The sequence below is a fragment of the Sander lucioperca genome, chromosome 20 (assembly GCF_008315115.2).
Source record: "Sander lucioperca isolate FBNREF2018 chromosome 20, SLUC_FBN_1.2, whole genome shotgun sequence".
NCBI classification, from domain to species: domain Eukaryota; kingdom Metazoa; phylum Chordata; class Actinopteri; order Perciformes; family Percidae; genus Sander; species Sander lucioperca.
In genome coordinates this window covers 25,387,528-25,414,676 of record NC_050192.1, presented here as the reverse complement: position 1 = coordinate 25,414,676, position 27,149 = coordinate 25,387,528, and the positions used below count along the sequence as shown (strand labels likewise).

General features: G+C 41.0%; 1 protein-coding gene and 1 long non-coding RNA gene across 2 annotated transcripts in view; one reads left to right on the top strand and one right to left on the bottom strand.

The window, feature by feature from the left end:
• The window catches only part of ntf3 (neurotrophin 3), a 46,427-nt gene extending 36,426 nt beyond the window's left edge, over positions 1-10,001 (bottom strand). Inside the window, exon 1 of the mRNA XM_031306109.2 lies at positions 9,716-10,001. Within this exon, the coding sequence (XP_031161969.1) occupies positions 9,716-9,733 (18 nt within the window). The 5' untranslated portion in view covers positions 9,734-10,001. The remainder of the gene's footprint in view (positions 1-9,715) is intronic.
• Positions 1,331-25,701, top strand: LOC116054536. Its single transcript, XR_004106087.1, has 4 exons — positions 1,331-1,488; positions 16,462-16,470; positions 20,671-20,675; positions 25,689-25,701. It is a non-coding gene; the product is annotated as an uncharacterized LOC116054536 (long non-coding RNA).
• The last annotated feature ends 1,448 nt before the right edge of the window (positions 25,702-27,149 follow it).

Genomic DNA, 27,149 nt, shown 5'->3' with positions numbered 1-27,149 from the left:
TAAATATAACCAACACCATTACCACCAATGAGAATCTGCGTCTTATACAATACAAGCTCATGACAAGAATATACTACACTAAATCAAAAATAAATAAATTTTATGCCTCTTTCTCCCTGTTTGTGTAAAATGTGGCACACACAAGGAGACAATAATACACGCTTTCTGGGAATGTGAGAAGGTTCGTAAGGTTGGTTAGAGATCCAAAAATGGATGACCAACACTTGTAAAATAAAACCCCATTGGATGGATGGTCCTTTTCTCTTTTTTGGTATATAAAAAAATAATTTTACAGTATTGGAAGGATACAGAGGTCCCATCACTTCAGCAATGGAAGGGACTAATGAAATATTTTTTTAAGTATAGAAAAATCTATGTTTGAAGACCGGAACAAAAGGCAACAATTCAACAAGGTGTGGCAGGACATATATGAAGCCTTGCAAATTAAATGGCTAAGAAATAAGGACTAGGTATGTTAACTGAGAGCTGGCCGTGTGTGTGTGTGTGTGTGTGTGTGTGTGTGTGCGCGTGGGTGGATTGTGTGTCAAACTGTGTGGGGAGGTGTGTATGTAAAAGTGGAGTAGAGGAATACTGTTACTAGTAGGAGATGTATTCTGATTGGAGTATGAAATTACACAGTATGCTGGTATATGTATTACTTCTTGATGGAAATAATAAAAATAATTATAAAAAGAAAAGAAAGCAGCTATTTCACAGAGAAAGAGAGAAAGAAAAGAGACAGAGGGACACCGCCTCAAAATGGACGGACGCCGGTTACATGATTGGCCACCGCAGGGTGACGTCAGGCTCCCCCCCTTGGCCCCCACCACCACAGCCTAAACGCAGGACCCCCATTCAAAATAAATAGGCAGACCTGCGTTAGACCTTAAGGCCGTTTTATGGTTGTGCGTAAACTCCACGCCGTAGCTACGCCGTCGCTCCTACGGCGTCGTGACCCTTTCGGAGTTCTGCGTCGGGGTTGAACGTGTTTCTTTGCATCGCGGTGCATTTCACCGCCAGAACGCTAAGGGGGAGTGTGGTTTCCAGAGGGTCAATTGTGAAACTCTTTGTTTACTTGTGCGTTGGTGTGTGCCTCGAGCCGGCATGTGTGTGTGTGGGGGGAGTGGGTGATAGAGCGAGGGAGAAAGTGAGAGAGTGATGGCAATTGTCTTCGGAGCAAGTTGTGACTGTAGAGCCATAGTGAGAGAAACAAAGTGTCTCCCCTGTGTTTTCTGACCACGGTGGGACATCTGTAGCAGGAAAAGTTAACCCTCTCCTTGATTTCATGTTGTTTATGGAGAAGGAGAACCAGGAAATGAGTCGGGGGAAATGCAACACTACCAAGCCACGGCCGAGCGGCTTGCGTGTAGTTACATTTTTCGAGAGGTGCACGTCAGGCTACGGCGTAGGGTCCGGCGTAGACGCAGAGTGGTCTGCAGGGGTGCGCCGTCGATTCTACGCACAACCATAAAATGGCCTTTAGAAACTGTTATCAAAAAGGGAATCCATGACTGTGAACATTACTCTCTGACTCTCTGGTATTTCTGCTGTAAAGGAATCATATGTGAAACAAGGGGAAAACACAAGAGTCATTTAACACAAATCAGTGTTTTCAAGCTTTTTTAATAGAGGTGATGTAAAAGAAGTGAAAGACAGTAAAAATCTGGGGCCAAAACAACATCACCATGTCATGTTTCTGCATACAGTGGCCTTTCGTTTTGCAGATTTGGGAAATTTTTCAGATTAACAGGAAATCACTCAGATGATGTAAATCCCTGCAGAAACTGACAAATCTTAAATAAATTTCACTGGACTCTGGCTGTAGTTTCATAGTTATAATTAGGAAACGGTAATCGCCTTACTGGCAAAATACCCTTGATCTTACAGTAATCTGATATAATCACTAAACATAATCCAATAGCACGTTAAGGGCTGACTCCTCTACCAAATTTCATGGAAATATGTGCATAACCCTTTGTAGACACCTACCTGACTATCAACAAGAGCATGTGTAACTTCTTTGGCAGATGGAATAGTTCAGTAGCTAAATTCAGTATTTAGGGAAAGCACATTTACTCAAGTACTGTATTTAGGGAAGTTTCAAACATTTTATTTATTTTTGCAAATACATTTTTCTTCTTTTCTACCCCATTAATGATGCCATGACCATAGAAATAAAATGGATAGAAAGGCCATATCCATTCAAATCAACAAAGCAGAATGGTCAGAGCGGCAGCCATTTTTATGTATTGCCACGGTAACATATAATCTTCCATATAAGCCGACTTCTGGCATGTCGCGGAGCTGAGGTTTTGCAGTAACGAACAAACAAGCAGTGGACTAGTAACGTTACGAGGCAGAGAGCCAGCTGCCAAATGAGTCAAACTTAACAACTTAGCGCTTTGTCCACGCAAAGCACATTGCTATCACCAGATGAGTCAGTTAAAGTGACTCTATGTAACTTTTTAATGTTTCTGAAGCTCTGTCATTTTTCATACAATGGTCTTAAATAACCTATAACAGCAAACGAGACTAACTGTGAAAAGGACGCCATTTTTATATAGTTTTTAGTAAGGCGAGGCCAACTTACAAGTGCCGTTGGGTGTAACTGTCCCTCCTCCTAACTCTAACCGCTCTCCCATATGCGCTCTCCTCCCAGTGAGCTGCAACACAGTTTACGGCCCCACTGAAGCGTTATTATCAATCCCATGTAACTTCTAGGCAAGTCCCGCCCTATGAAGCAGCTCGATTGGTTGGGGTTAGGCATTGACCTGGAGTGGTTAAGGTTAGGACAGCTGATTGGTCAGGGTATAGGACCTGAACAAATCGGGTTACGTTACCTTCCGTAAGCATGGACGCCCTGGCCAATAGTAGTGTGTGAATGCGTAGTTGCGTGGGTTCCATAATAACGCCCCACTGACGTGTATTGTCACTATGACAACTAACAACAATCGCCATTTTGTTGTGTACCAATCAAATGACCACGGAAAACAGTCCAATGGCCTTTTCTATCCATTTTATTTCTATGATCACGACCCCTCAAATTCTTCTTGTGACCCTTTGGAGGGTCCCCCCCCTTGGATTGGGAACTATTTGTGTAAAATACTGAGTAGTTGAAACTAGCTCCACCCACAGCTGAAACAGTGAAGTGCTACTTAAACACTGATACTTACTTTTTGTCGTACTGTACTTTACTTGAGTATTTCTATTTCCTGCTACTTTATACTACGCCACTACATCTCAGAGGCAAATATTGTGCTCTTTACTCCGCTACAAAGTATAATCAATCAATGAATGATGATATTATTTTATCAATAAAGAATATTTACAAACTACCCAGCAAGTAAATATATAAAATATATATATAAATATTTTTCTCCACCTTACCAGCTGCAACATTAAAGTGATGACACATTAATGCATAACTATTTATAATCCAATGATATAATAGATATTATTCTGAAATGGGCCATTCTGGATAATGAGTACTTTTATTTTTGGTACTTTAAGTATATTTTGATGCTCATACTGTACTGTATTTTTAATTTTTACTTAGGTAACATTTTCAATGCAGGACCTTTACTTGTAACAGTATTTTTACACTGTGGTATTGCTACTTTTACTTAAGTAAAAGATCTAAGTCCTTCTTCCACCACTGTGCATCTGTAAGTATTAACAATCTATATCTCTCTATTTATCAATCAATCTATATAATAATGTATAATACGATATCAAAGAACCCATTTTTATAAAACCCAAAATACAAGTATGAAGTTAAAAAGCAAATGTCCACTTTAAGGCACATGACTTGCGATTTCTGTGTATTCTGCATGTGATCTAGACACAATATAGGCATCAAACGTAGATCTATCACTAGGTTATTATCTACATAAAAACAAAGCCAATCAGTTCAGGCATGTAGCAAGAGAATGAATGATAGGCTTGTACGGGAATTCATCCCAGTCAACACTATCAGTCATCAGCTGTATCAGGACCGGGGAGTTATCAGGAGGTCACTGAGTCTACTTTTTAATGTGGAAATGGAGAGAGTGGAAAGAAGAACAAAGCTGGGAGGGAGGGACAGTCTGAGACGGAGAGGGGGATGTAAAGAGAGAAATGAAGGACATAAAGATCCAGACAGTGAATGTGTGGGAGATTAAGAAAATCGTTGAGACAGAGAGGCAGATTACCGGGTCTAAATGGACCGAAAGAGGAGGGCTGAACTGTCATATGGCTGACTCGCTGGGAAGGCCGAGTCTCACCTTGAAATCACATGATGCCTATCTGTTCTGTCTCAGGGAATTGTGGGAAAGACAAGAAGGAAAGCTTTTGTTCCTGCGCTAGAATTTCAGTTAAGATTTAAACTTGTTTACATCGAGATAAGTGTTTAGGTTACAGGTTAAAGGAATTCCCCTAAATGAATGCCCTGACATGTATATGTGTGTTTCTGCACAGAGCTCCTCCGCACTGTGCTGTTTCGGTTTCCACGCAGCACAGGACGGCGTCTAATCGAAATCCTTACAGTGTGTTTTGCTCCAAGAATGTGCATTGTATAAACACTCTGCTAAATGTAAACCATGTCAGAGCAGGCAGGGCGGGGAAACTACGGCTGTATAGAACGAGGGGAACAGCTTGATCCACACAGAAGAGCGTATTGAAAGTAAGTTCGGATACCCTTTTTTGCTTTCCGATACCGATTCCTATACATGAACTTGCGTATCGGCCGTTACTGAGTACCGATCCAATACCAGTGTGTTAAAAAATACATATATTTTATTATGTTTTAACAGCTGTATGCTACCAACCCTGTATGGTTGTGATATGATTTCTATAATTGTTGTGTGACCTGGCTCAGGTTAAACCCTTTGTGAAACATGAACAAACGCAAACAATGAATGCCAGAGAACTTACTTTTATTATCCAGTTTGACAGCCAGTCATAACGGAAAAAGAACAGAAATGAACTACTTTAAAGTAGATTTTCTTCTGGGCTAAAGTATGCATCGTATCACTGCATAAACTCCAGTACTTGCCGATAACTCCAGTACTTGCCGATACCGATACCAGCATTTTAGGCGTTATTGGAGGCTTTTCCGATACTGCTATCGGTATTGAAACATCTATAATTGAAAGAAATCCAAAGTTTTTCCTTGACACACTGAAAATCCTCTGCCTCTCTAGACCCTTCGGAATGAAGCATCACAGAGCTGCAGTTTACTCACATCACTTTACAGAACATCTTTTTATTTAGGTTTTCAGTTGACATTTAAAGTACTTCAATAGCCGCAATTCTTGTAAATGTCACTCGTGTTCACGAACCTGCTAGAAAAAGGCCCTACAAACCCCTTTAGGTGCTTGACCCCAGTAGTAATCTATTAGAAAGGTACTTGAGCTCCACTTGACTTTAATTACAAAACCCTTCAATGTCTTTAAAAGCAGAAACAACCTGCAAGAAATGTTTAAGTGGTTTTAGAGTTGCAGAGAGATGTGTGGAAATGGGTGGACCTCGGCGATGAAAAGTGACATGGGTCTAACTGTAGAAAACAGCTGTGGAAGGAATGGCAATTTGAGAATTCCATTTGACCGGTATTCACTTGCACCCATCGACCTTTTTGACCTTTCAGTGTTTTCATTTAAAATGCTTTTTCAAACATCTAATTCGAATCTGGTGACCAGATGATTTGGATTTGTCAGACTAGATTTTTGCCAAATGCAGCACAACTGTGGGTAGAAAATAAGTGTCTCATCTGAATTTGGATCTAGATCTAAAATCTGATTATCCTTGGATCACAAGAGTCGGTTTAGCAAATTTTAATTAAAGAATAGGTTCCGTTTTTTAGTTGATTTGATTGTCTCAGCTGCTGAAGCCTCAGTCAAGTTCAAATAAACTGTGGAGCAAGGACTGGGGATTGTAGCCCCCTGTCATATAGGCATGCGAGTGTTGATTTAAGACAGACTTGTAAAAATGTGAACGTATCCTCTAAGGTCGTCTTTACCTTTTAGAGATATGTTGGTACAAACTAGGGGTGGGGGGGAAAAACCGATACAGCATAGTATCGCGATATTTTCCGTGGCAATACTGTATCGATACACAGACGCCAAGTATCGATCTTTTATTATATATGTGTTGGTCAGTTTGTCTGCTTGACAATCCCATTTTGCCGCAATAAAATTTAAGTAAGATACACAAACAGAGACATGTATCTTTTTAGATAAAACAGATGTTGACAAAGTTTCCTTATGGGGACATCATTTGAAATTGGGAAAAAGGTAATACATTGCAATATATCGCAGAATATTGCAATATGTTTAAAATCGCAATAATATCGTATCGTGACATGAGTATTGTGATGATATTGTATCGTGAGGCCTCTGGTGATTCCCATCCCTAGCACTAACAGAGGTGATGATGATAATGAGTACTTTGCATCTCCTGTCTATAGTCTGACTTCTAAGTTCTAACAACTAGCGATCACCTTCTGTCAGGGCCGGATTCAGCTGTGAGGGGGTTCTGGGGCAAGGTTTACTGTTGGGTACCTTCTGACAGCGATTCCCAACTAGGGGTACTTGTACCCCATGGGTTACTTCTACTGTTACCAGAGGGTACGTGGAACGATTTTGGAGAAGCTCAACTAATTTGAAAAATGGAAATTATGATTTGATTTAAAAGTATATAGTAGCTGTAACACCTGAACACTACATGTCGCAGTTATGTAAGAGTGAAATAGAGAGCTGAAATAGTTATCTTAAAGTAATGGATAAACGGTTGAAACATTCAGCTTCACTCCAAGTTGTAGTAGTACGATTGCTGACCAAACCAACCTAAATATTGACAGTTCAACAAATTTGAAAATAAATTAACAATAGCCACTATTATACAGTGAATAGTGTTATACATTTGGTACATACATTGGGAATGGATGAAGGGCTAGTTCATCTAACAGGGCTGTGGGGGTACCTCAGACCAAAAAGGTTTGGGAACTACTGCTGTACAACACTGAAAACTGTTGCAGTAAATGGCCTGAGAGAGTGAAAATTAATCAGATGTCTTATGAGATGTCTTCAGCTTTGACTTTTGCCTTCTTTCACTGGCACCAATAGTTCCTTGTTTGCCTTTTCCTCTCCGTTTGTCTCAGAATTTAAACCAGCAACCTGCTTCGTAAACCTTGAGGCTAAGATTGATGTTGTTTATGCATGTCATCTGGTGTTGCCAGACAAGTCCTGCAACATAAACGAAAGAGATTGGGGCAACAAATGAAACGGGTACGGGAAAGGAAGAGTAAAGCAGATTGAGGCGGGGAGTTGGATACACACAAAAGCACAAAAAGGTTGGAATGCAGAGCGCAGAGGAACAACAGCAACTCTCCATAGCAACATTATTAGTTCATTAAACCACATTGGAGCCATTCTGGCCCCTTTCTACCCTTTTCTACTTTATGTTCTTCCCATGAGCCCAGCCCCTAATCTGTTCACACCCCTAGTTCCTAATTGTGTCTCTTTTCTTCTGCAGTAAAGCACAAAATGAACGTTGTTAAACTGAGTAGCTGCAGCTGCACTGCACACAGAGCTCTAACACGCACATAACAGCCCACAGCTGTAGTAGAAAGCTTTTCTCAGAGTGCCCATAAAGGGAGTTACAGTTACAGAATGGAACCAGCCCGTCTCTCGCCTCCTTCCTTGCGTCCTAATTTCCTTGTCCCGCTGTATGCCTGCATGTCAGGAGGGGCTCTGCGTCAAAACCGCTGGTGCAACAGCTGCTCCAGCAGCCTCTGCACGCATGCACACACTGCCAACACATGCACGCGCGCACACACACACACACACAAGCGTACTCCCACAGCAGCAGGAAGCATCCACCAAAGGCTCAAGACGGCCACTGATGAGCGCCATTACGCAAAGCTGTATATCATGTCATATCAGACATAGCCAACTGTACCGCAGCACTGTTAAAGCCAATATGCAGAATTTACTCGTTCTTTTATCAGACTGAACACACACACACACACACACACACACACACACACACACACACACACACACACACACACAGACAGCATGAGTATTTTTGGGTTACTGGGCTATTTGGCTCTTATCCCATCAACAGCTCCAAACATTTAAACTGAGGGGAAACCTCAGCTTGATGGTGTTTTTTGCCTCCAACGGCGCCTTCCAGGCAGCTAACCCTAACCTTAACCCTAAACATAATTATTGCCACGCTGCCTGGGAGGAGATGTTGGGGGCAAAAAACACCAAAGAACGAAAACTCAACCCTGCAAGGTTTGAGGAAACTAATGCAAAACACATTAACTCCAGTTCTGCACAGAGAGCTCCATAAAGTGGATTTGGCCTTAGTTGGGACTGGTTTTAGGATGTGGGAATGACTGTGCCGATGATCATTTTATTGCTGCAACTTTGCACATATTTGCAAATTATCGTGATTAGGTGGGGTGGGAAATGTGAATGCTAATGTTAAAAAAATGTACTTCAGTCCTGACTTTAAACTCTGAATTCCAACGTTTTTCTCAGAATTTTGACTTTAAACTCAGAACTCATCCTCTTCTGTACATTTGCATTGAATTCTGTTAATAATGTATTGTTCTATCTACCTGTACATATACATGGTTAATGTTTAATTGTGCACTGTCCCTGTCTAAATACAATGCCATTAAATGTGCCTATAACCTAAAACAAGTTTCCACCCTCTTCAACAAGTGGAGAAGTATTTAACTTTACATTAGCATGGCACTCACTTGCACTCCAAAAATGATCAATTATTTAGTTGCGTTTGTCCAAAAAAGACAAAGTTTCCAAAAAGACAAAGTTTAGGACCACAGAAGACGTTAGACTGGACCTCTGCGCGCACAGAGGCCGTTCACTCTCTCCACCTCATGCGCACACAGCAGGCTATAGTTTGCATGCATTCACTAACAATTATGCACGCATGCACACGGAGCAAGGAACGCGCAGGGAGGGAAAGAAGGCCGATTTAACATAGGTAGGCGCGTCGGTAATCCAAGGACACAAGCTGAACCACATCTAAACCGTTTCCGGGCGCATTGAGCCAGTTCCGGTCGCTTCAACACGCCGCACACGCCTCTGAACAGAGCAAGAGTGCATGGAAAAAAAACAACAGCAGGAATCTCCGTTTGTGTGCGTAAGGGAGCTCGGGAAAGACCCAACCATTTTGTCCACCTGTGTGTGTGTGTGGGGGGGGATAGAGAGAGAGAGAGAGAGAGAGAGAGTGTCCGCACTGGTCTTGAGGCAGCGCACGGCGCGTTGCTTCTCACGTTCTACTTTTTTCACCTGCCAAAGCCCAAGCTTAAGAGGAAGAAATACGTCCCTGAACACATTATGCAACTCCTCTGAAAAAAAAGTACATATTTAATCGGGAGTACTTTAACCCAATTTAGACGCCTCTGTGGTGCCAAATCCAGCCATTTCCAAAACTTTTCAAAGCTATCCGTGCAAGTTGCAACCCCAGCAGCTCCACATCTCTTAATCACACGATTTGATGCACTTAAAGTACAACGTTGTGAGTCTCTGTGACCTTTTTAAAGTTAAGTCAGTTGAACTTATTGAACACTTTGGGTCAGTCTCTGTCACTCCACTCGTGTCCGATTCCCCAGGAACCATAGAGTTCTTCAGCGACAGAAAAAATGCTCCACGAAGCACCAAATAATACAAACAAATAAAAAAATAAATAAAGCAGTGCCTACCGTAATAAAGGTAACCATAGCATCGGCGGGTTAGTATCCAACAGAGTCGACATGAAGGTGATTAATTTAGAGACAGAATCCTTTGGCGAAAACTTCCCACTTTCTGAGGGGCCGCCGCCTGTCTGTGCGCCACACTGGTTCTGTGTGGAGAGGATCAGGGTGTGCGTAATGCTCTCTCTCTCTCTCTCTCTCTCTCTCTCTCTCTCTCTCTCTCTCTCTCTCTCTCTCTCTCTGGACAACATAATCTACGGCGCTCTTTCTGTTACGGGACAGATGGCGCATGTTGCTGCAAAGACCTGCATGCATGCTGCCACTGTCTGTCAGCGAAGCAAGCCTGCTGACATGAATTAGGACACTGAATTAAGCTTGTGTGTGTGTGTGTGTGTGTGTGTGTGTGTGTGTGTTTATGTAGTGCTAGCTGACATTAAGCAGGTTCCCCCAGACTCAAATAGTTTCAAATCAGATACATTTTCCTTTAAGAATGAATAAAAACCTGAATGAACCCCTAAAATGAAATAAAAAATAAACAATTTGGTTCTGTAGGAATATGAACTTAAATAAGATTATTCTTACTACTGATTAACATACATTTGCACTAAAATCCCTGTATATTAAGGTTATTATAGGAGCAAGCAAGAAATACACACAGTTAAGCTGCTGTAAAGCACAGACCGATAATCAAAAGTAGAGCTGCAAAGATGAATCGATAAATCGTCATCTTTTAAATGAATCGCCACATTTTGATAATTGATTAATCGGTTTGAGTCAATTTTTTAATAAAAAAATTCTGATTCCAGCTTCTAAAGCCCCTGACACACCAACCTGACGGCCGACCGTTGGCAGAAAAAGCAGTCGGACTGATCATTTGGCTCCCCGAGGTCCAAAAAGTGCCTCGGAACACACTGAAGCGACGTCAACTTGAGCGTACGTTCTGCGCGTACGCAAGACGTAATACTTCTCCATAACAGCAGGCGGCGCTAATCTGTATTGTCGCCCAAAAAATGAAAACCGGCAGCTGATTGGACGAATGTGTCACGTGGGTCTGGCTGCTCCTGGATTTTTCAACCGAGCATAATGGCCGCTTGTTCAGAATACGATCTCATATTTTACGAAGATAGTTCACCGAAACGTGTTTCTGAAAACATTTTAAGCGAGAAATAGGCCATGCAGTTGCTGAATCTGTCTTCATTTCAGATCGACAAAGGTCAGTTTAAAAGATTTTCATCAGATTTTGAGACGCTCATCCCGCTCGTCATTTTCGGGTTAGCGCTCCACAGATTGGCCGTTGAGTTCGACTGCCCGCCCTCCGACCCAGCAAGTCAGGTCAGCCAAAATGAAGGCTGACGGCCCCTCCAACGGACGACAGCACGGAACACACGGAACAGACTCGAGTCACTGACTGAGTTGTGGACAAAACAAGACATTTGAGGACGACATGTAGGGCTTTGGAAAACACTTTAACATTTTTTCTGACATTTTACATACCAAACAACTAATCGATTAAATAATCAACAGATTAATCGAAAATGAAAATAACCATTGCAGCCCTTATTAAAAGTCATTGAAACCTTCTTAAAAAGTAAAAGTTGAATGCAGTGTCTGTGCATTAACATTTTTGGAGTTGAGTTAGATTGATCCATATAGCAGTTGGAGGCTCAAAGGGACTTGGTATTTAGGCACCTTTCATTTTACTCAAACTTATCCATGTGGAGAGGACTTTCTTGAAGTGTAACATCCTCCAGCAGCCACATCACAGGTCCTGAGTTCTTATCAGGGGCTTTCTAAACAAACACTATGAAAATTTGTAATTTTTTCAACTGGGAAGTGATTATTTTGTCAGTGACTTGAGTTACAGAATCATACAAAGACTTTGACACTGATACCACTGTTATACAAACAGACAACGCTAGTTTATTTGGCCATGAGCAAGAACCTTTTTCTGACCTTAAAGGTCCCATATTGTAAAAAGTGAGATTTCCATGTTTTGTTTGATTATAAAGCAGGTGGTGCTACATAAGTACTGTGAAAATATAAAAACACTCAGTCCACAGAGAAACGCACACAGCCCGTATTCAGAAACTGTGCATGCATAATTATTACATAATTGTCTAATTGTCAATTCTTCTAAATAATAGCGGTTTCTTTGTCTAACCGCAATTAATTGCTAACATTAGCTGAGTTCTTAAGGCATATGACTGGTAATTGTAGATTTTGTTTAGATATGCCAAATTGTAATATATAAGTGATTATTGGTCAGACTTTATATTTTTATTATGATATCAATTGTTAGTTGTTGGCACTTGACCCTATACACGTTCATAGCAACAAAAATGACATGGGGGGGATACAGTTAGAATTTTTTTTTTTTATGATAATAAAGAGGCGTGGCTTACTTTATACACTGTGTACTTGTGTTACTACATTATTTGGGTCACATAACAGTGATATATAACCAAAAGATGTATCCTGGGATTCAGTCACGTTTGCAAAAGTAATAAATACATTAATATTTTAAAATTTTACTGAGACACTTATATTGTCAATCTCAATTATTTCTGAGACAATTAATCGTACAGCAAAAATTGGAATTGCTACAGCTCTAATCATTTCAACAATAAATAGTCATATTGGAAGGCAATAAGAAAAATGACCTGCTGACTGGACATCACTGTGTTGTTGTGAACACATGGTTTGACTCCGTGGATTCAGCCCAAGTATCCTTTTGGATTAACTCTTCTGTTTGTGTCGGAGCTGATTTCACAACCCAAAACATCAAAATGGACTTGGCAGCGCTCTGTTAGCTGCACATCTGCTCGTCCTTCTCCATCTTATCAAATAGTTGTTGTTGGATTTAGACTATGTTGATGGAGATTAATGTTTGTACCATTATGGGATTTTGAAGCCTGCCAAACTGCAACCATTAAAGCAGATGTGTACACAGACAGAGCAGGAACAGAGGAAGAAAGCCTCTCTCTACATGTAAATTCTCAATGTTTATTCTAAAGTGACCCTGTGGAGTTTTTGGCCACTAGGAGTGCTATGGAGTCATGAAATTGAATAATGTGTTTGAAGATGCGTTTACAACCTGAACACCTTCAGCCATTTTCTAACTGATAGAAAGCAAAAGTTATCCAACAAATACCCAGTTCATTAAAAACAAATTGTATTTGTAATTCTAGACACACAGGATGATATTCACATTACATTTAAAAATGGGATTAACAGAGGTTTTGCACCAGGCAAATGGAAGAAAAGTGATACCACTCAAAATGACATGTTCATGCAATATGTTTTTCAAGGCATTCCTGTTTAGAGTTGTAAAATATGGGGATGAAGGGGAAGGGAAATAGAGTCAAATAGCAGATGATTTATCACCCCACACTGTCCACTGCAGCAGAGGATGCATCATAAAGTTATTTACCGGAGCTCTCAGTCCAGCACCACAACACAAGACACAGAAAACATTTAGTCGCTCTTTCATAACTTTCTTTAGCTGACAAAATTGGGCTGTATATTTTATTTCCTCACAATACTGTACAGCCTTGCTCTGCCAGATGAATGCATGCTTGTCATTCCAAATTTTTTTTTTAATCTTCAACCAATATTCCAAGTTCGGTAGCAGAAAAACAATATGTCTGGGCTCATTCACAACCAAGGTCTGAGTCGAAAAATTGTGTTAAAGAAAAGTTTTGCGCTCAGTGTTGCCAACTTAACAACTTTCTCACGGGATTTGGAGACTTACAGTATAAGACTCCTTTAAGAACTTTTTCTCAAAAGAAACGTACTGCCACGCGACAAATCTGTCGACTTTTTCGGGCAGACCTGAATCTCCTCTACCTTGCAGAGACTCGCCAATATTTTTCTGCGTGCTTTCTCTGTGTTGTGTCTGTGCCTGAGGCTGTCTGCACTGAGAGATTATTTAAAAGTTATACAACTTTTTTAAGTGGATAGTGGCGATTTTTAAGGCCAGTGTGGTAGCACTTTTTGCACTTAAGTTTTGCATTTTCCATTTTATATTTGTTTGAGTGAAACAGAACAGAACAGAATGGTAGTGGTTAGTAGAGAGAAAAAAACAGTTCAGAGTGATCCTTCAAGACATTTTTGGCACCACTAAACGGTATGAGGAATGTTGAAACACTGATGAACAGTTTGAAACGGTGCATCTGTGGCTTAATGTGACTCATAACTGGTTATGTACCATTACCTGGTTTACTTTCATGCCTGTCATCTGCCCTGCACCGATCATGTTACAGTGGCACCAACACAGACGGCTGCATTTAAAAATAAATAAACATTTGTCTTAAGTCATGCAGTTCACACGTAAAGCTTGAACTGGGTAACTGACATTAGCTTGCAATTATGAACTTTCAAACTTACCTGTAAGATACTTCTTCACATCTCCAGAACAGCAAAATGTGAATTTTCCCCTCTATGACTAAGCATTAGTCATACATCATAGGAGATCCCTTAATACCAGCCTTTGGTTCGGCATCATCATGTAAAGGACGTGTTCAATTTTTCATGAACACAATGGCAAAGCACATCTCCAGCAGATCCCTCAGGCTCCCCACGTGACATGACAACTGTGTAATTATTATCCTGGACACCGTGGAATCATCAAATATGAAAGGAGCCAGGGGAGGGGTGGACAGTTTTAGAAGAGAAAGTGGGGATGAAGTGGCAGAGGAGTCAGCTGAGAGAGGGGAGGATGAGAAGAAGAGGAGAAGCTGGGAAAGATAGAAAAGAGGATTAGAGATGGGAGCAAAGAGTTGAGAGGAGAAAAGATAATTATGTAGAAGGGGAAAGGCAGAAAATAAAGGAAGGAGAGATTGGAGAGGAAACATGTGAGTATTTGGAGACAAAATGACATGATAAAGTGAGTGGCGCTGATAAGTGACAATAGCGGTGTCACTTTATCAGCATGAAGGTGGTGGGATTAATAGCAGCGGAGTCAACGGGTCTATTTAAAGAGTGTACACCAGACCATAGACTGTAATAATACTGGACGAATCTTTTGGGCCTGAAAAGTGAAGCCAAAACGGGATCTGCCTTGAACCTGCATTCTATCTAACTTCCAGCAGGGGGCGACTCCAATGGTTGCAAAAAGAAGTCCGTTTCTATAGAAGTCTGTAAGAAAATGTCCCTACTTCTCACTTGATTTATTACCTCAGTAAACATTTTTATAATGAGGTTATGGTCTCAATCGCTAGTTTCAAGTCTTCTTCAATACAGCATGATGTTCATTTTGAAAATGATGGTCCCATTTATTTTAAAATTGACGATAAAGCAGGGGATGCTTTAGGGGTGTGGCTACACGCCGACCTGTCAATCATAACAGAGGCTTAGCAATCATGGTTATGGTAAATTGGTGTTAAATGGTGAAGGTTACTATATGTCTAAATTGACTGCATAGTGAAAGCAGCATGTTAGCAGATGCACGTGAGACAGACGACTGGAAATTCAGCTGAAGCTCTTTCTGTGTAAACAAGCCTTTATGCAGGAAAATCACTTGTTTAATGTCAGGGAAAGATTTTGGTTACAGTTAATGGCAGGTGCATTATCGTCTGAAGCTATGTACACCCATCCTGGTGCATTTTTCAGTTAATGCTGAAATCACGAAATGAGACTAACTAGCTTCCCGTGGGAATTGCGCACCTACTGTGCTCTTCCTGCTCTTCTTGCTTTTGTTTTGTCTGTCCTTAAGTTTGTTTTAACCTCCTCATAAATAAATATGTCTTGTATTAATCTGACTGGATTCCAGATTCCAAGTGTGGAGAGTTGATCCATACAGATTGAAACATGATGCCCTGTTGTAATACCCCAGATAACCTTAAACACGCAGTCCTTTCTGACAGTCTAAATCCTGAGGAGATCACAAGCAACATCCTAAATTACATGAACCAGATTAAATCTGTTTGCACAGTGAATTCCGTGGGATTTATAATGAGATCCAAGCATGGCCGTTCGAAAGCACAGCCGTTTGTTTTTATTGGTTTGCACTGCGATAGGCATCAGCAAACAATTCCAAACCACCAACAGCAAACACTGTTCCTGTTGCAAATATCAACACAGAGTAATTTATGGGACAATGGTTTTGTCCTGACATCTGCCTATGGTGAGACTATCTGTTCCATGGAAAATTAAACAGCAGTGGTGACGGACACACGCATGGAGGAAAGGAGATGAAAGCAGCTCACGCATGCTTATTCAAACTCCAATGGGAAGGCAAATGCAAACACATAGTCATAATTAATAGAGGCAGATGTGCGCTGCTGGCACACCAAACAAACACACCTGAGGGAGGAATGAAAATGAATGAGTGAGGGTGAGGAGGTGATAGTGAATCGGGGTTGAACAGGAAGTGAAAATAAAAGGGATAAAGAGGGGGAAAGATGGAAGACAGAATGGAAAGCATGGTTGTGGAGAAAGAGGACACGTAAAAGGGGGACAAGAGTTGAGTAGAGGGGGTGAAGAGGGCTTTGCCACTCCGCTCTACTGCCTCCCAGACATTTAGATAAATAAACAGAGGAAGAAGAGAGGTGTGTGTGTGTGTGTGTGTGTGTGTGTGTGTGTGTGTGTGTGTGTGTGTGTGTGTGTGTGTGTGTGTGTGTGTGTGTGTGTGTGCGTGCGCGTGCGTGCGCGTGCGTGCGTGCGCGCGCGCCAATTGATCATGCAATCTGTAGCTTTGACAGAGTGGAAGCCTCCCTACGTGCTCGTGAACCTCATCACACACACATACCTCACAGGGAGACAGTGTGTTTGTGTTGACACAGGCACGATGTCGCTGCTAGTTATTAGACTACTGGTAGTCTCCCATCGCCAGACCTTCCTCCACAGCGCTGCGGAAGAGGGTCTGGCTAGTCCACACAGCATTCCGGGATGGGAGAAAAACGTGTTCTGGTTTATTGGCATTTCTTTAAACCAATCACATCACGTCATGGGCGGAACTAAGCCCCGGACACAATGACGGTGCCTCTGCAAAATAGCCTCAGGAAGGAACTTGTTTTGGTGGAACGTGTACATTTTAAAAGTTGTTCAACAGAAAACTCCCAAAAGATTGGACAGATAGTCTAGCTAGCTGTCTGGATTTACCCTTCAGAGATCTGAGGAGCAGTTAACCATAGTCCTCAGAAATCCACCGGAGTTTAGAATGCAAACACAAAGAAAGTGTAAGGTGACGGACAGCCGGCTGAAAATTAGGGATATCTGGCGGAATTTCCTGCGGAACAATCCTGGAAATGAAACGTCGTCGATATAGACTAAACTACTGGTCTTGAGGGACAACACATTCTCACTCTCAGCGCGTCAAAAAGCAACGGTGGTCAGGTGCCTTGGGCGTTTGATGCAAAAAGTCTCCTTTAGCGTCTAGCCATTTGGCGTCATATTTAGATGTGCTTGGGACTCTTGGCGTCACTGTTCGACGCTCTGTGTAGGAAAAGATCGTGGGTGGGATTATAAAATGAATGTTTCAGTGACATGCAGGACAAGATTGGGACACGAACATGTGTTGTTTGACCCATCCACAACCCTGGCCGACCTCCTTACGCCAATTTTGGTCTTTCATACTACTCGCTAACGTTGTCGCTCTTAACACGGCGTCATTTTACAGCGCCACGGTCAAGCAGCTGCTATGCCCGTTGAGTTACATGCAGACGCTGAAGGGTGATTTTTGCGCTGGTATCTGACGCTGAGAGCCACTGACCAAGCGTCGTTATTAGGCGAATTGGGTGTGAGAACGGGTTGTGAGTGACTGTGTTTAGTGTGTGTAATCGTATGTGTGGTAATGTCTGTGTAGGCTTATTCATGCTCCCTTTACGTACCAAACTAGATACGTCCATTTCAAACAATGTTACCGTCACTGCCCACATACTTCTATGTCCTTTACATTGTTAATCTCTACATCCGCTAGAGAGGACTCGCACGGACCTCAACTTTTCCTTCGCTACTGTCCATCTCACATTTAACTCTCGTCCAATCCCCTCCCAGCTGTTCTGTAGTAACTGTTTGTCCACAAATCTGGGCTATGTAAGTCTAGATGTTTAAATTACTGACCAACTTGCCCAGCCTCTCCTCAAAAAGTTCTGCCATTTTATGAATTTCTTCGTATCCTATAGTTGTGTCTCCCTTGAACTACTGTATTTGGCTACACTGCCCTTATGATTTCTGGTGGTACTGCACCATTGCGTCCATGTCCATAAGCTTTCAGAAAATGTGCACCAATATGGACGAAATACACAGGTTTTTAGCCAGGGTTTAAAAATTAGTAAGGGCCAGAATCTTTCTTTTAATGGAGCTTATTTACTGCATTTCTGGACGAGCAAAATTCATACTGAAATGACACCCACAAACAAAACCCAAGCTTAACACAAACTCATTATAATTAAATACAAACAGAAGGACCTGTTGGTAAAAAAAAACTTAAATTAAAGCTGCAAAATGTGTCACATTCAGTGGTGGAAAGTAACAATTTAAACAAAGTAGCTGCTGTAATTAAGTACAGTGTTGGGGTACTTGTACTGTATTTTCCATTTTTTGTTACTTTATACAACACTACATGCCAGAGGGGTATATTGTACTTTTTACTGCACTACATTTATTTGACATGTATAGTTACCCTAAAACAAACAAACAAACAATTAGTTGATAAAAATCCTACAAATAAAAAAACTTAATTTTTTAATTAAAATAAAACGATTTTCATCAAAAGACTAAGAAACTTAATCATGAGGTGCCGAAATTAATTCTGACACACGCACAAGACAGGAAAGAATACAAATACAGTAAATAATAACTTATTTCTATGATTTGTTCGATTTTAAATTATGATTAAACAACAATTTAAACAACAAAAAAAGAACAAAAGTTTAATTTCTTTTAAAAGGGCAGTTCCTTCAATTACAAAAAACTTGAACCCCTGTTTTTCGTCTATGGGTATCTTTCCAGTCAGATAGTTTGGGCTATAGTTTTGAAATATCTGTCTCTGAGATTTCTACCTCCACTCCAATACAATGCAGGGGAACTGGAATTTACTTTGTGTTTCTCACAGCCTCTGTAACATACGGCACATCCTTTGAACTCTAATTCAGATTGGAAAATAACCGTTTTTTTTACAACATTTTATGATTGCTTTGACATGGTTGTGCTTATCGGAAGTCATTTCTGCTGACAAGCAGGGCCGAAAAAGTGAGAGAAAAGAGAGAAATCAGAGGAAAGACCAATGATGATGATTATCAGAGCAGAACACTGCATTATTCATCCTGCTCTCTGGAGGGAGAGACAGGATGAGTGATGGAGTGAGAGAAGATAAAAAAAGTAGGTGATGAAGGAAAGGAGGAGAAATAAGCAGAAAGCACGAAGAGGAGAGAGAGAAACAGGAGGAGAGAGGGGAGGAGGAGGAAGTAGTGAAAAAGTGATAAGTGTGGCCACTTCCCTGCTACCCCCACTTACCTTTAGTGTTCAGTACCCTTGCTCGGGCCACACCCATTTTTCAAATTTTTTAATTTTTTCTTATCTCAGCTACGCACCTGTAACGTTTCCGTGACTGTATTTTGCCAGTGCGATATCGTATCAACCGTGCAAAATGTGCAAAACTTTCCAGGTGTGTAGTTGAGATCAAAATGAAGGCCGAGTTTGAAGATGGGTGTGGTCCGAGCAAGGGTGCCTGTAGTCTATATCCAAAACCTTCCGCTTTCTTTGTGTTGGCATTCTAAACTCCGGTGGATTTCTGAGGACTATGGTTAACTGCTCCTCAGATCTCTGCAGGGTAAATCCAGACAGCTAGCTAGACTATCTGTCCAATCTGAGTTTGCTGTTGCACGAATAAAACAACCTTTGAATGTCTACCAAAACAAGTTCCTTCCCGAGGCTATTTTACTTTTTTTTATGCTTGCTGATTTCATACCGGTAAGCCAGCAGCAGTTGGCGGTAAAAGCAACTTAATCCGTCTATGTTATGTGTCTATCTCGAGTTGAAAAAACTTCCACTTAGGAGTGGAAAAGTGCACAATGTCATTTAACTTCACGGCACAATAACGGTTGGCTGACTACGGGTGATTCAGTGGTTTCCTAACAAGAATTCCAGAGAGAAGCGACTGGCATCGCTCTGTCTGATCGTGGCGTCTTCAACAAAAAAAGCAGTGTGTTGTGCCTCGCGTTTTGTAACCTGCGAACGTGCTCTATCTGATCGGCCTGGTTTACATGCAGCCATAACTGAAAAATACAACAAAAGGACGACAAAGCTGTTTTGGTCAGTATTGAATTACACCAAGAATTATAGCTTGAGTAGGAACAGATCAGTTACATATAGATTTAAATCCTCTCAGACCCCACCAGCACACATAGTAAACCCTTGCTTACCATAGCAGAGACCTGGGTCAAATCCCTATGGCTCAGTTTGAATTAACTGTATGTAACCAGGTTATTGTCACATTATAGAGGTAACTTAATATCTCGAAGGTCGCCTAAATAAGAAACCTGGTTTCTGTAAGTGGGGTGAGGGGTTTTGAAAAACCTGGTTAACATAGCTAGGTCTCTGCTGGGGAAACCTAAATTCTCTGCAATGTGTACACCTAACCGGGTTTCTTTTTTTTCTTTTTTTTTTACAAGAACATGTGTATGAACCAGACTTCAGATAAAAAAGTATCACCGTGACAGTAGACTATATACACAATGTTTCACTTCCGGGATTGCTCCGGTGCCGCCAGAAATTCCACCTGATATCCCTCATTTAGACCGGATATCCGTTGCCTTGGGCTCCCTTTGTGTTGGAATTCTAAACTCCAGTGGATTTCTGAGGACTATGGTTAACTGCTCCTCAGATCTCTGCAGGGTAAATCCAGACAGCTAGCTAGACTATCTGTCCAATCTGAGTTTTCTGTTGCACGACTAAAACAACCTTTGAACGTACAACACATGTTCCACCAAAACAAGTTCCTTCCCGAGGCTATTTTTCCCGAGGCTCCGTCCAGTGCTTAGCGCCGCCAAAGACGATTGTGATTGGTTTAAAGAAATACCAATAAACCAGAGCATGTTTTTCTCCCATCCCGGAATGCTGTGTGGATTAGCGAGACCCTCCTCCGCAGCACAATGAGTATACATAAACTCTCTGTCTCTTCTTCCTCTTTTAAGTTTCTACAGTTCTGTCTTTCAGGAAAAATTATTACAAATTATATGATTAATAATAAAATGAGTAAGTATCACAGTCCCGGACCTCAAAAACACGTTTTTTTAACCGAAATTTAGCAAATTCTGATGTAAAAACTGATAGTTACATCACTGTAAATTTAAATCAAATGTAGCTGCTAAGCTTACAGGCAAAACTGTAAGTAAATGCTAAACCCCAAAGAGTGCGTGTGTGCAGGAATGCACCGGTGCGTTATGAATCAGCCAAAGTTAATAAAGTCTTGAATTTTTCAAGAGTCAAGTGCCTTCTATCCTTTGAAAACCACCCCTTTAACGTTTGGGGATGAATGAATGCTAAATGTAACAGTATATGTTCTCATGTGAATATACTGAAGTGCACTCAGATCACTGAGAAAATACAGATGGAGACATGAGATCTCAATTTTCATTGCATGCCTGCTGAACTCCTCCTTTACATATTCATTCCCGAGTCGTCTGGCATTGCCAGACCTTCCACAGCACTGTGGAGGAGGGTTTTGCTAGTCCACACAGCATTCCAGGATGGGAGAAAAACATGCTCTGGTTTATTGACATTTCTTTAAACCAATCACAATGGTCTTGGACGGCGCTAAGGGCCGGACGGAGTAACGGTGACTCTGCAAAATAGCCTCGGAAAGGAACTTGTTTTGGTGGAACATGTGTACGTTCAAAGGTTGTTTCAGTCGTGCAACGGAAAACTCAGATTGAAATGCCAACACAAAGAAAGCGAAAGGTAACGGACATCTGGCCGAAAATAGGGACATCCGGTGGTATTTCTGGCAGGAACCTGCACAATCCCGGAAATGAAACGTCAGATCTTTTATGTGCAGTCAAATGTGGTAATATCAAATAATAAGGGTTCAATTTAGCTAATGCATGACCCGTGCATTACTTGAATGCAGTGCAATGAATGCAGGATGTATCTGTTGCTCACCATTAACAAATGATCAAATCACTATGAATTTTATGTGATTAGTTCACATCAATTAAGGAATCTTAATTCAGTTACTTCATACATGATCTGATATGCGACCAAATTAGCTGGATTCCAGTCAGGCCCACATACTTCCAGACCTATACATTCATTCTATTCATTCATAGAAATATGAAGCTATTTCCATTCAGTTCTTATTTCATTTGTCAATGAAACTAAACTACATTTTGTTAACAACAACTCATGTGTTACCCCCAAGGTTGTGAATGTAGCATAAATACCATTGGGTCATGCAGCAACATCTAAATGTTTGCATCTTACGACATGAATTGATTTAAAGCAGGGCTGATGTATTACACTGCATTATATTTAGTAGGAGTGGGGGGAAAAAATTGTATATATTGTGATTTTTTTTTTGGCACGGATTTTTTAAATGGATTCTTTTCCTTAGAATCGATATATATATATATAAACAGAGCGAAAGCAGAAAATGCCCATGTGCATTCTCCTTAGAAAACAATTAGTTTTTAGATGTCTCATGATATATTGTCTCTTGAAGTGTATTATTCAATTTTTCAATCGCAATACTCAATACTATCGAATCGCAATACTTCTAGAATCGCAATAAATGAAAATCTCAATAAAATGCCAGCATAAAGGGCACAGTGAAAATAAAAAGAAATTCAGAGAGCTATTGTGACTGACCATAGACTGTATATAAAGATGGATGACGTGTCTCCACTTCCTCCCACTGTACAAAAATAAAGCTAAAATCTCCTGGATAGGGGTGCTGCCATCTTGTAATTTTGGAGCCAGAGTCTGGGCAGTAATGATCGGGCGGTGGAGTTGCTGTATCGGCAGTCCCGCCCACACACCTGCCCGACCAATCGCAAGTCAATCCCAGCTGTTAATCATGACGTTTCACCCCCGTTTTTATAGCATCAAATAACTAATAAAAAACAAACTTATCAGAAAAAATTAACACTTGAACAAACATCAGAGTGATCGAAACTACCCAAAATGACAGAAACCATCTTTGGGGAAAAATGTATTTGAGGTGTACTTTTTTTAGTTTGGCCCATGTCCCATCCACTAACATGGAGGGGGCAGGATTTATGACATACACTGGCTTCACTTATACATTATTATTCTATGCATCAACCCCTGTGACTGACTAGCACCATTGTGTCTTCAGCTGGACAGCGGGCTTGCGGTTAGCTTGTTAGCTACGTGACATACAGGAAATAGTACAAGTAAAGGCACTTTGACATGCAAAAATGTGCGAAATAAGCTATGCAGTTGCTAAATCTGTCTTCATTTTATATCGACAACGGTCAGTTTAAAAGATTTTCGTGAGTTTTCGAGAGGCGGCAATTAAGCTGGCTGGACGCTCCTGATTTGCATAAAATAGCCTGGTGCCCCAGTTCTCGAAAGTCGATGCGGCGCTACAGTAGCAGAATGCATTGCCCGGTTGCTTACATAGACAATGAATGGAAAGCGTGGAAAAAAATGCTTGCCAGTGGACCAGTACCATAAGTGTGAGTGACTCGGAATTGCCTGTCACTCGGTGCCCGGGGTTGGGGTTCCCTTGAGCAAGGCTCTAAACCTCAAACTGCTTCAAGGAAGCAGCTCCAGTTGCATCTGAGTGTGGGTGTACTGGGCTGCAGTCTATATGTGAAATAGGGCGTTGCTAAAGGAGCATTGGTGCTACGCAAACCAAATAAAGCTTAATTTGATTAGACATGCAAACACACACACGCTGCAAACAAAGGGTGAGCCAGATATCAAAAGACAGACGTTGCCTGTAAAAACATGACACTACATAAAACCACTATGAAGGCCAATTATAAGTGTCCTATGTTGTGTGCATTTTGTGTGTCATTTAATATTTGGTCAAATTAAACATGCATTTGATATTAAAATATATATTGCACATATAGTGTACTCTGTATTATACACTGGTGTCCTGCCAAAGGTGTTTCCCTGCCTTTCACCCAGTTCATACTGGGAGAGGCTCTAGCAGGAAGATGCAGGAATTGAATGAATGAGAAACCAGTACTCATAAATTGAGTTCATGTTTAAGACATTCAATCTTCCAATGTCCAAAAATGTAACGTACAACAAATCACAACACATATATCATTAGAAACAACACAAGAAAATGTCATAATTTCATGGTTTTTTGCTACTAAGAAACCACAGCTCTTCTTTTAAAAGCTGATTCCAAAATACTTGTGTTTCTTAACAAAAGAAAACTGCTATGTCTACGGAAGCCCTGAGAGGAAAGTGAGAAAAAAAAGAATGCTCGTGATCCATTTTCTAAGTCTGATCTAAATTGTTTTCTTTTCTGTGTTCATGACTGAGAACAGTACGGAAGAAAAGAAGTTTCTCTAACTTACTTTCAGTCCTATTTAGAATATGTAATAATGGTGCACTTCAGCCTCTGGTGGCTGGAATGAGTATTACAACAACTAAGACTAATGCCGCGTTCTATTTACCTCGGAACTCGGAAGCCGGAACTGGGAATGACGTCATACCCGAGTTGAATGCGTTCTATTTAAAAGTCGGATTTTCATTGTTTTCATTAGCTCTAGCCCGGTTAGCTATTGTTAGCAATACCAGTTGATAACAACGCATTACGCCGTTTTTAACGCCCGGTTAGGTGTATACATTGCAGAGAATTTAGGTATCTCCAGCAGAGACCTAGCTTTGTTAAGCAGGTTTTTCAAAACCCCTCACCCCACTTACAGAAACCAGGTTTCTTATTTAGGCGACCTTCGAGATATTAAGTTACCTCTATAATGTGACAATAACCTGGTTACATACAGTTAATTCAAACTGAGCCATAGGGATTTGACCCAGGTCTCTGCTATGGTAAGCAAGGGTTTACTGTGTGTGCTGGTGGGGTCTGAGAGGATTTAAATCTATATGTAACTGATCTGTTCCTACTCAAGCTATACTTCTTGGTGTAATTCAATACTGACCAAAACAGCTTTGTCGTCCTTTTGTTGTATTTTTCAGTTATGGCTGCATGTAAACCAGGCCGATCAGATGGAGCGCGTTCGCAGGTTACAAAACGCGAGGCACAACACACTGCTTTTTTTGTTGAAGACGCCACGATCAGACAGAGCGATGCCAGTCACTTCTCTCTGGAATTCTTGTTAGGAAACCACTGAATCACCCGTAGTCAGCCAACCTTCATTTTGGTAGTAAAGGTTGCTGACCCATGCGCTAGTGTATTCCTGGCTGGCTAACTAGTTGGCAGTTACAGTAACTGGCTAACTACTCTACAGCAGTTCACCAACTATCCCCAAGCTTTTCAATAAACTCTGGCAGTGGATATCATGGTCTTTTGAGGTCTTGAAATGTTTGTGTGAATGTAAAAAAGTAGAAACAGAGTGTCGTCCAAGAAGCTTTATTTTTTCAATAAATATTCAGTGAGCTCTGAAATCACAAGGATGCTGTGGGAGTCAATGACAAGATAATAAACTCAGACGATCTTGTAATGGAATTATCAAGTGGGTGGAACACTCATCCGACTCTTATTAAAGAACCTCTTCAGATTTTATTAATGGCTTGGATGTTTGGGTTAGATGTACCCAGCTGGGTTTTACTGTGTATGCTTAAAATATTGTGTTATGAACAGCCAAGAGGACAGTCTTTGTGCTCTGCCCAACCTGCTTTGAGTATTTGTGTAGGTGTTTTCCTTATTGTGCTTTGGAGATATGGTTGATGTTCCATGTCAGTCAGCGTCTGCAGCCAATTAAAGCATGTAAAACAGTCCATTTCTATTGGATAGATATCCGTCCGTTGGGGTGTTGTGGAATTTTGAATGTGGTGGGTGGACTAAACCAGAACTATAGGAAGAAGCTCAGAGTAGAAACAAAGCTTGCTGCACAGTAGAAAGTAGCAGTTTAAAGTATTGTAATTACAAACCAACGAGTCCTGCACACTAAACAACAAAATATGCAGTTTATTATTCTCCTTTAATGATCCATGACAGCATTTTCGCATCTGGTATCTGGTATGGGTAAGCTTTGTGACTCGCGTGTTGAGGGAAATATTGGAGTTGAATTGTGGAATAGCACTTGAACGGTAGAGTTTTCCCCAGTGTTTTAGTGCCAGAGTTTGGACATGTAAGTTTTAGATCCTGCTGTACATATGCATCTTTTTCCATTGGAAACCAATGATGAAGTGCCAATACGCACCACTGAATTTGTCAATTACTGCTGAACGAAAGCAGAAAAACAGATACTTAATTAAATTTTTTAAGCAATTTTTTTGGGCCGTTTTGCCTTTAATTACTGGTGTTCATTCCATCAGGCAGACCAAAAAGTGGCTGAAGAGAGAGAGAGAGCTAAACAACATGCAAAAAAGGCCACTAACCAGAACTGAAGTGGGAAAGTTGTTACTTACTTGGTCTGCACCTTAGCCCCTAGGCCCCCATAAGGCAACCTTTAATTTTCTATTAAAACGCAGATGATATAAAAGAAGTCATCTGATTGGATCCATGAAAGAGTTGGCACAGGATGTAATTATTCCATTTGCCATATTTCATTGTAATCATATTGGCTCACACGGACCCTCTTTCATGAGGAAATGGTTTGCCAGTTCTGCACAAATGTAGTGTGTAGTATGTTAGCTTGCTAGCTATCCACTGTGCTAACGGTACGTGTTAATTTAGCTGGGTCTGAAAGGACAGCCAATTCAATGACTGACCAGTGCATATACTGTATTATGTGTCTATCCAAACCATAAATGTCAAAACCGATATACAAGAAAGCAGCGCAGCCATCATTTCATCACACAACGTGACACAACATGGCCAAGACAAAGTTTACCTTAAGTTACACATTTTTTTAACTTAACCCCAACCCTCTTCTCCCCTTACTGCATTCTTGTGTGTGTGAGACAGTGATCCTTGGCCTGGAGCTGAAAAGGACAGGAGGAGGAGATGTGCAAAGGAAGGAACGAAGGAAGGGAGGAAGAAGCATCAGGATAAAGGTGGAAAAGGGAACGATACATGGAAAGAAGGGAGATGTGGCACAAGGAAAGTGAGGAGAGGAGAAAAAGGGGAAGCAAAAAAAGAAAAGGGGAACAAGGAAAACATGAGAAAAGGAGAGAGAGAGAGAGAGAGAGAGAGAGAGAGAGAGAGAGAGAGAGAGAGAGAGAGCTTTTACTCCTGTTGGATCAAATTTCTACCCAGTTTGATGGGTCGTCGCTCACCTTTTTAGCCCCACTTTCACACACATACACACACACACACACACACACACACACACACACACACACACACACACACAATATTAAAGGGCTGCTCGTAGATGTTTTCCCAGCATTA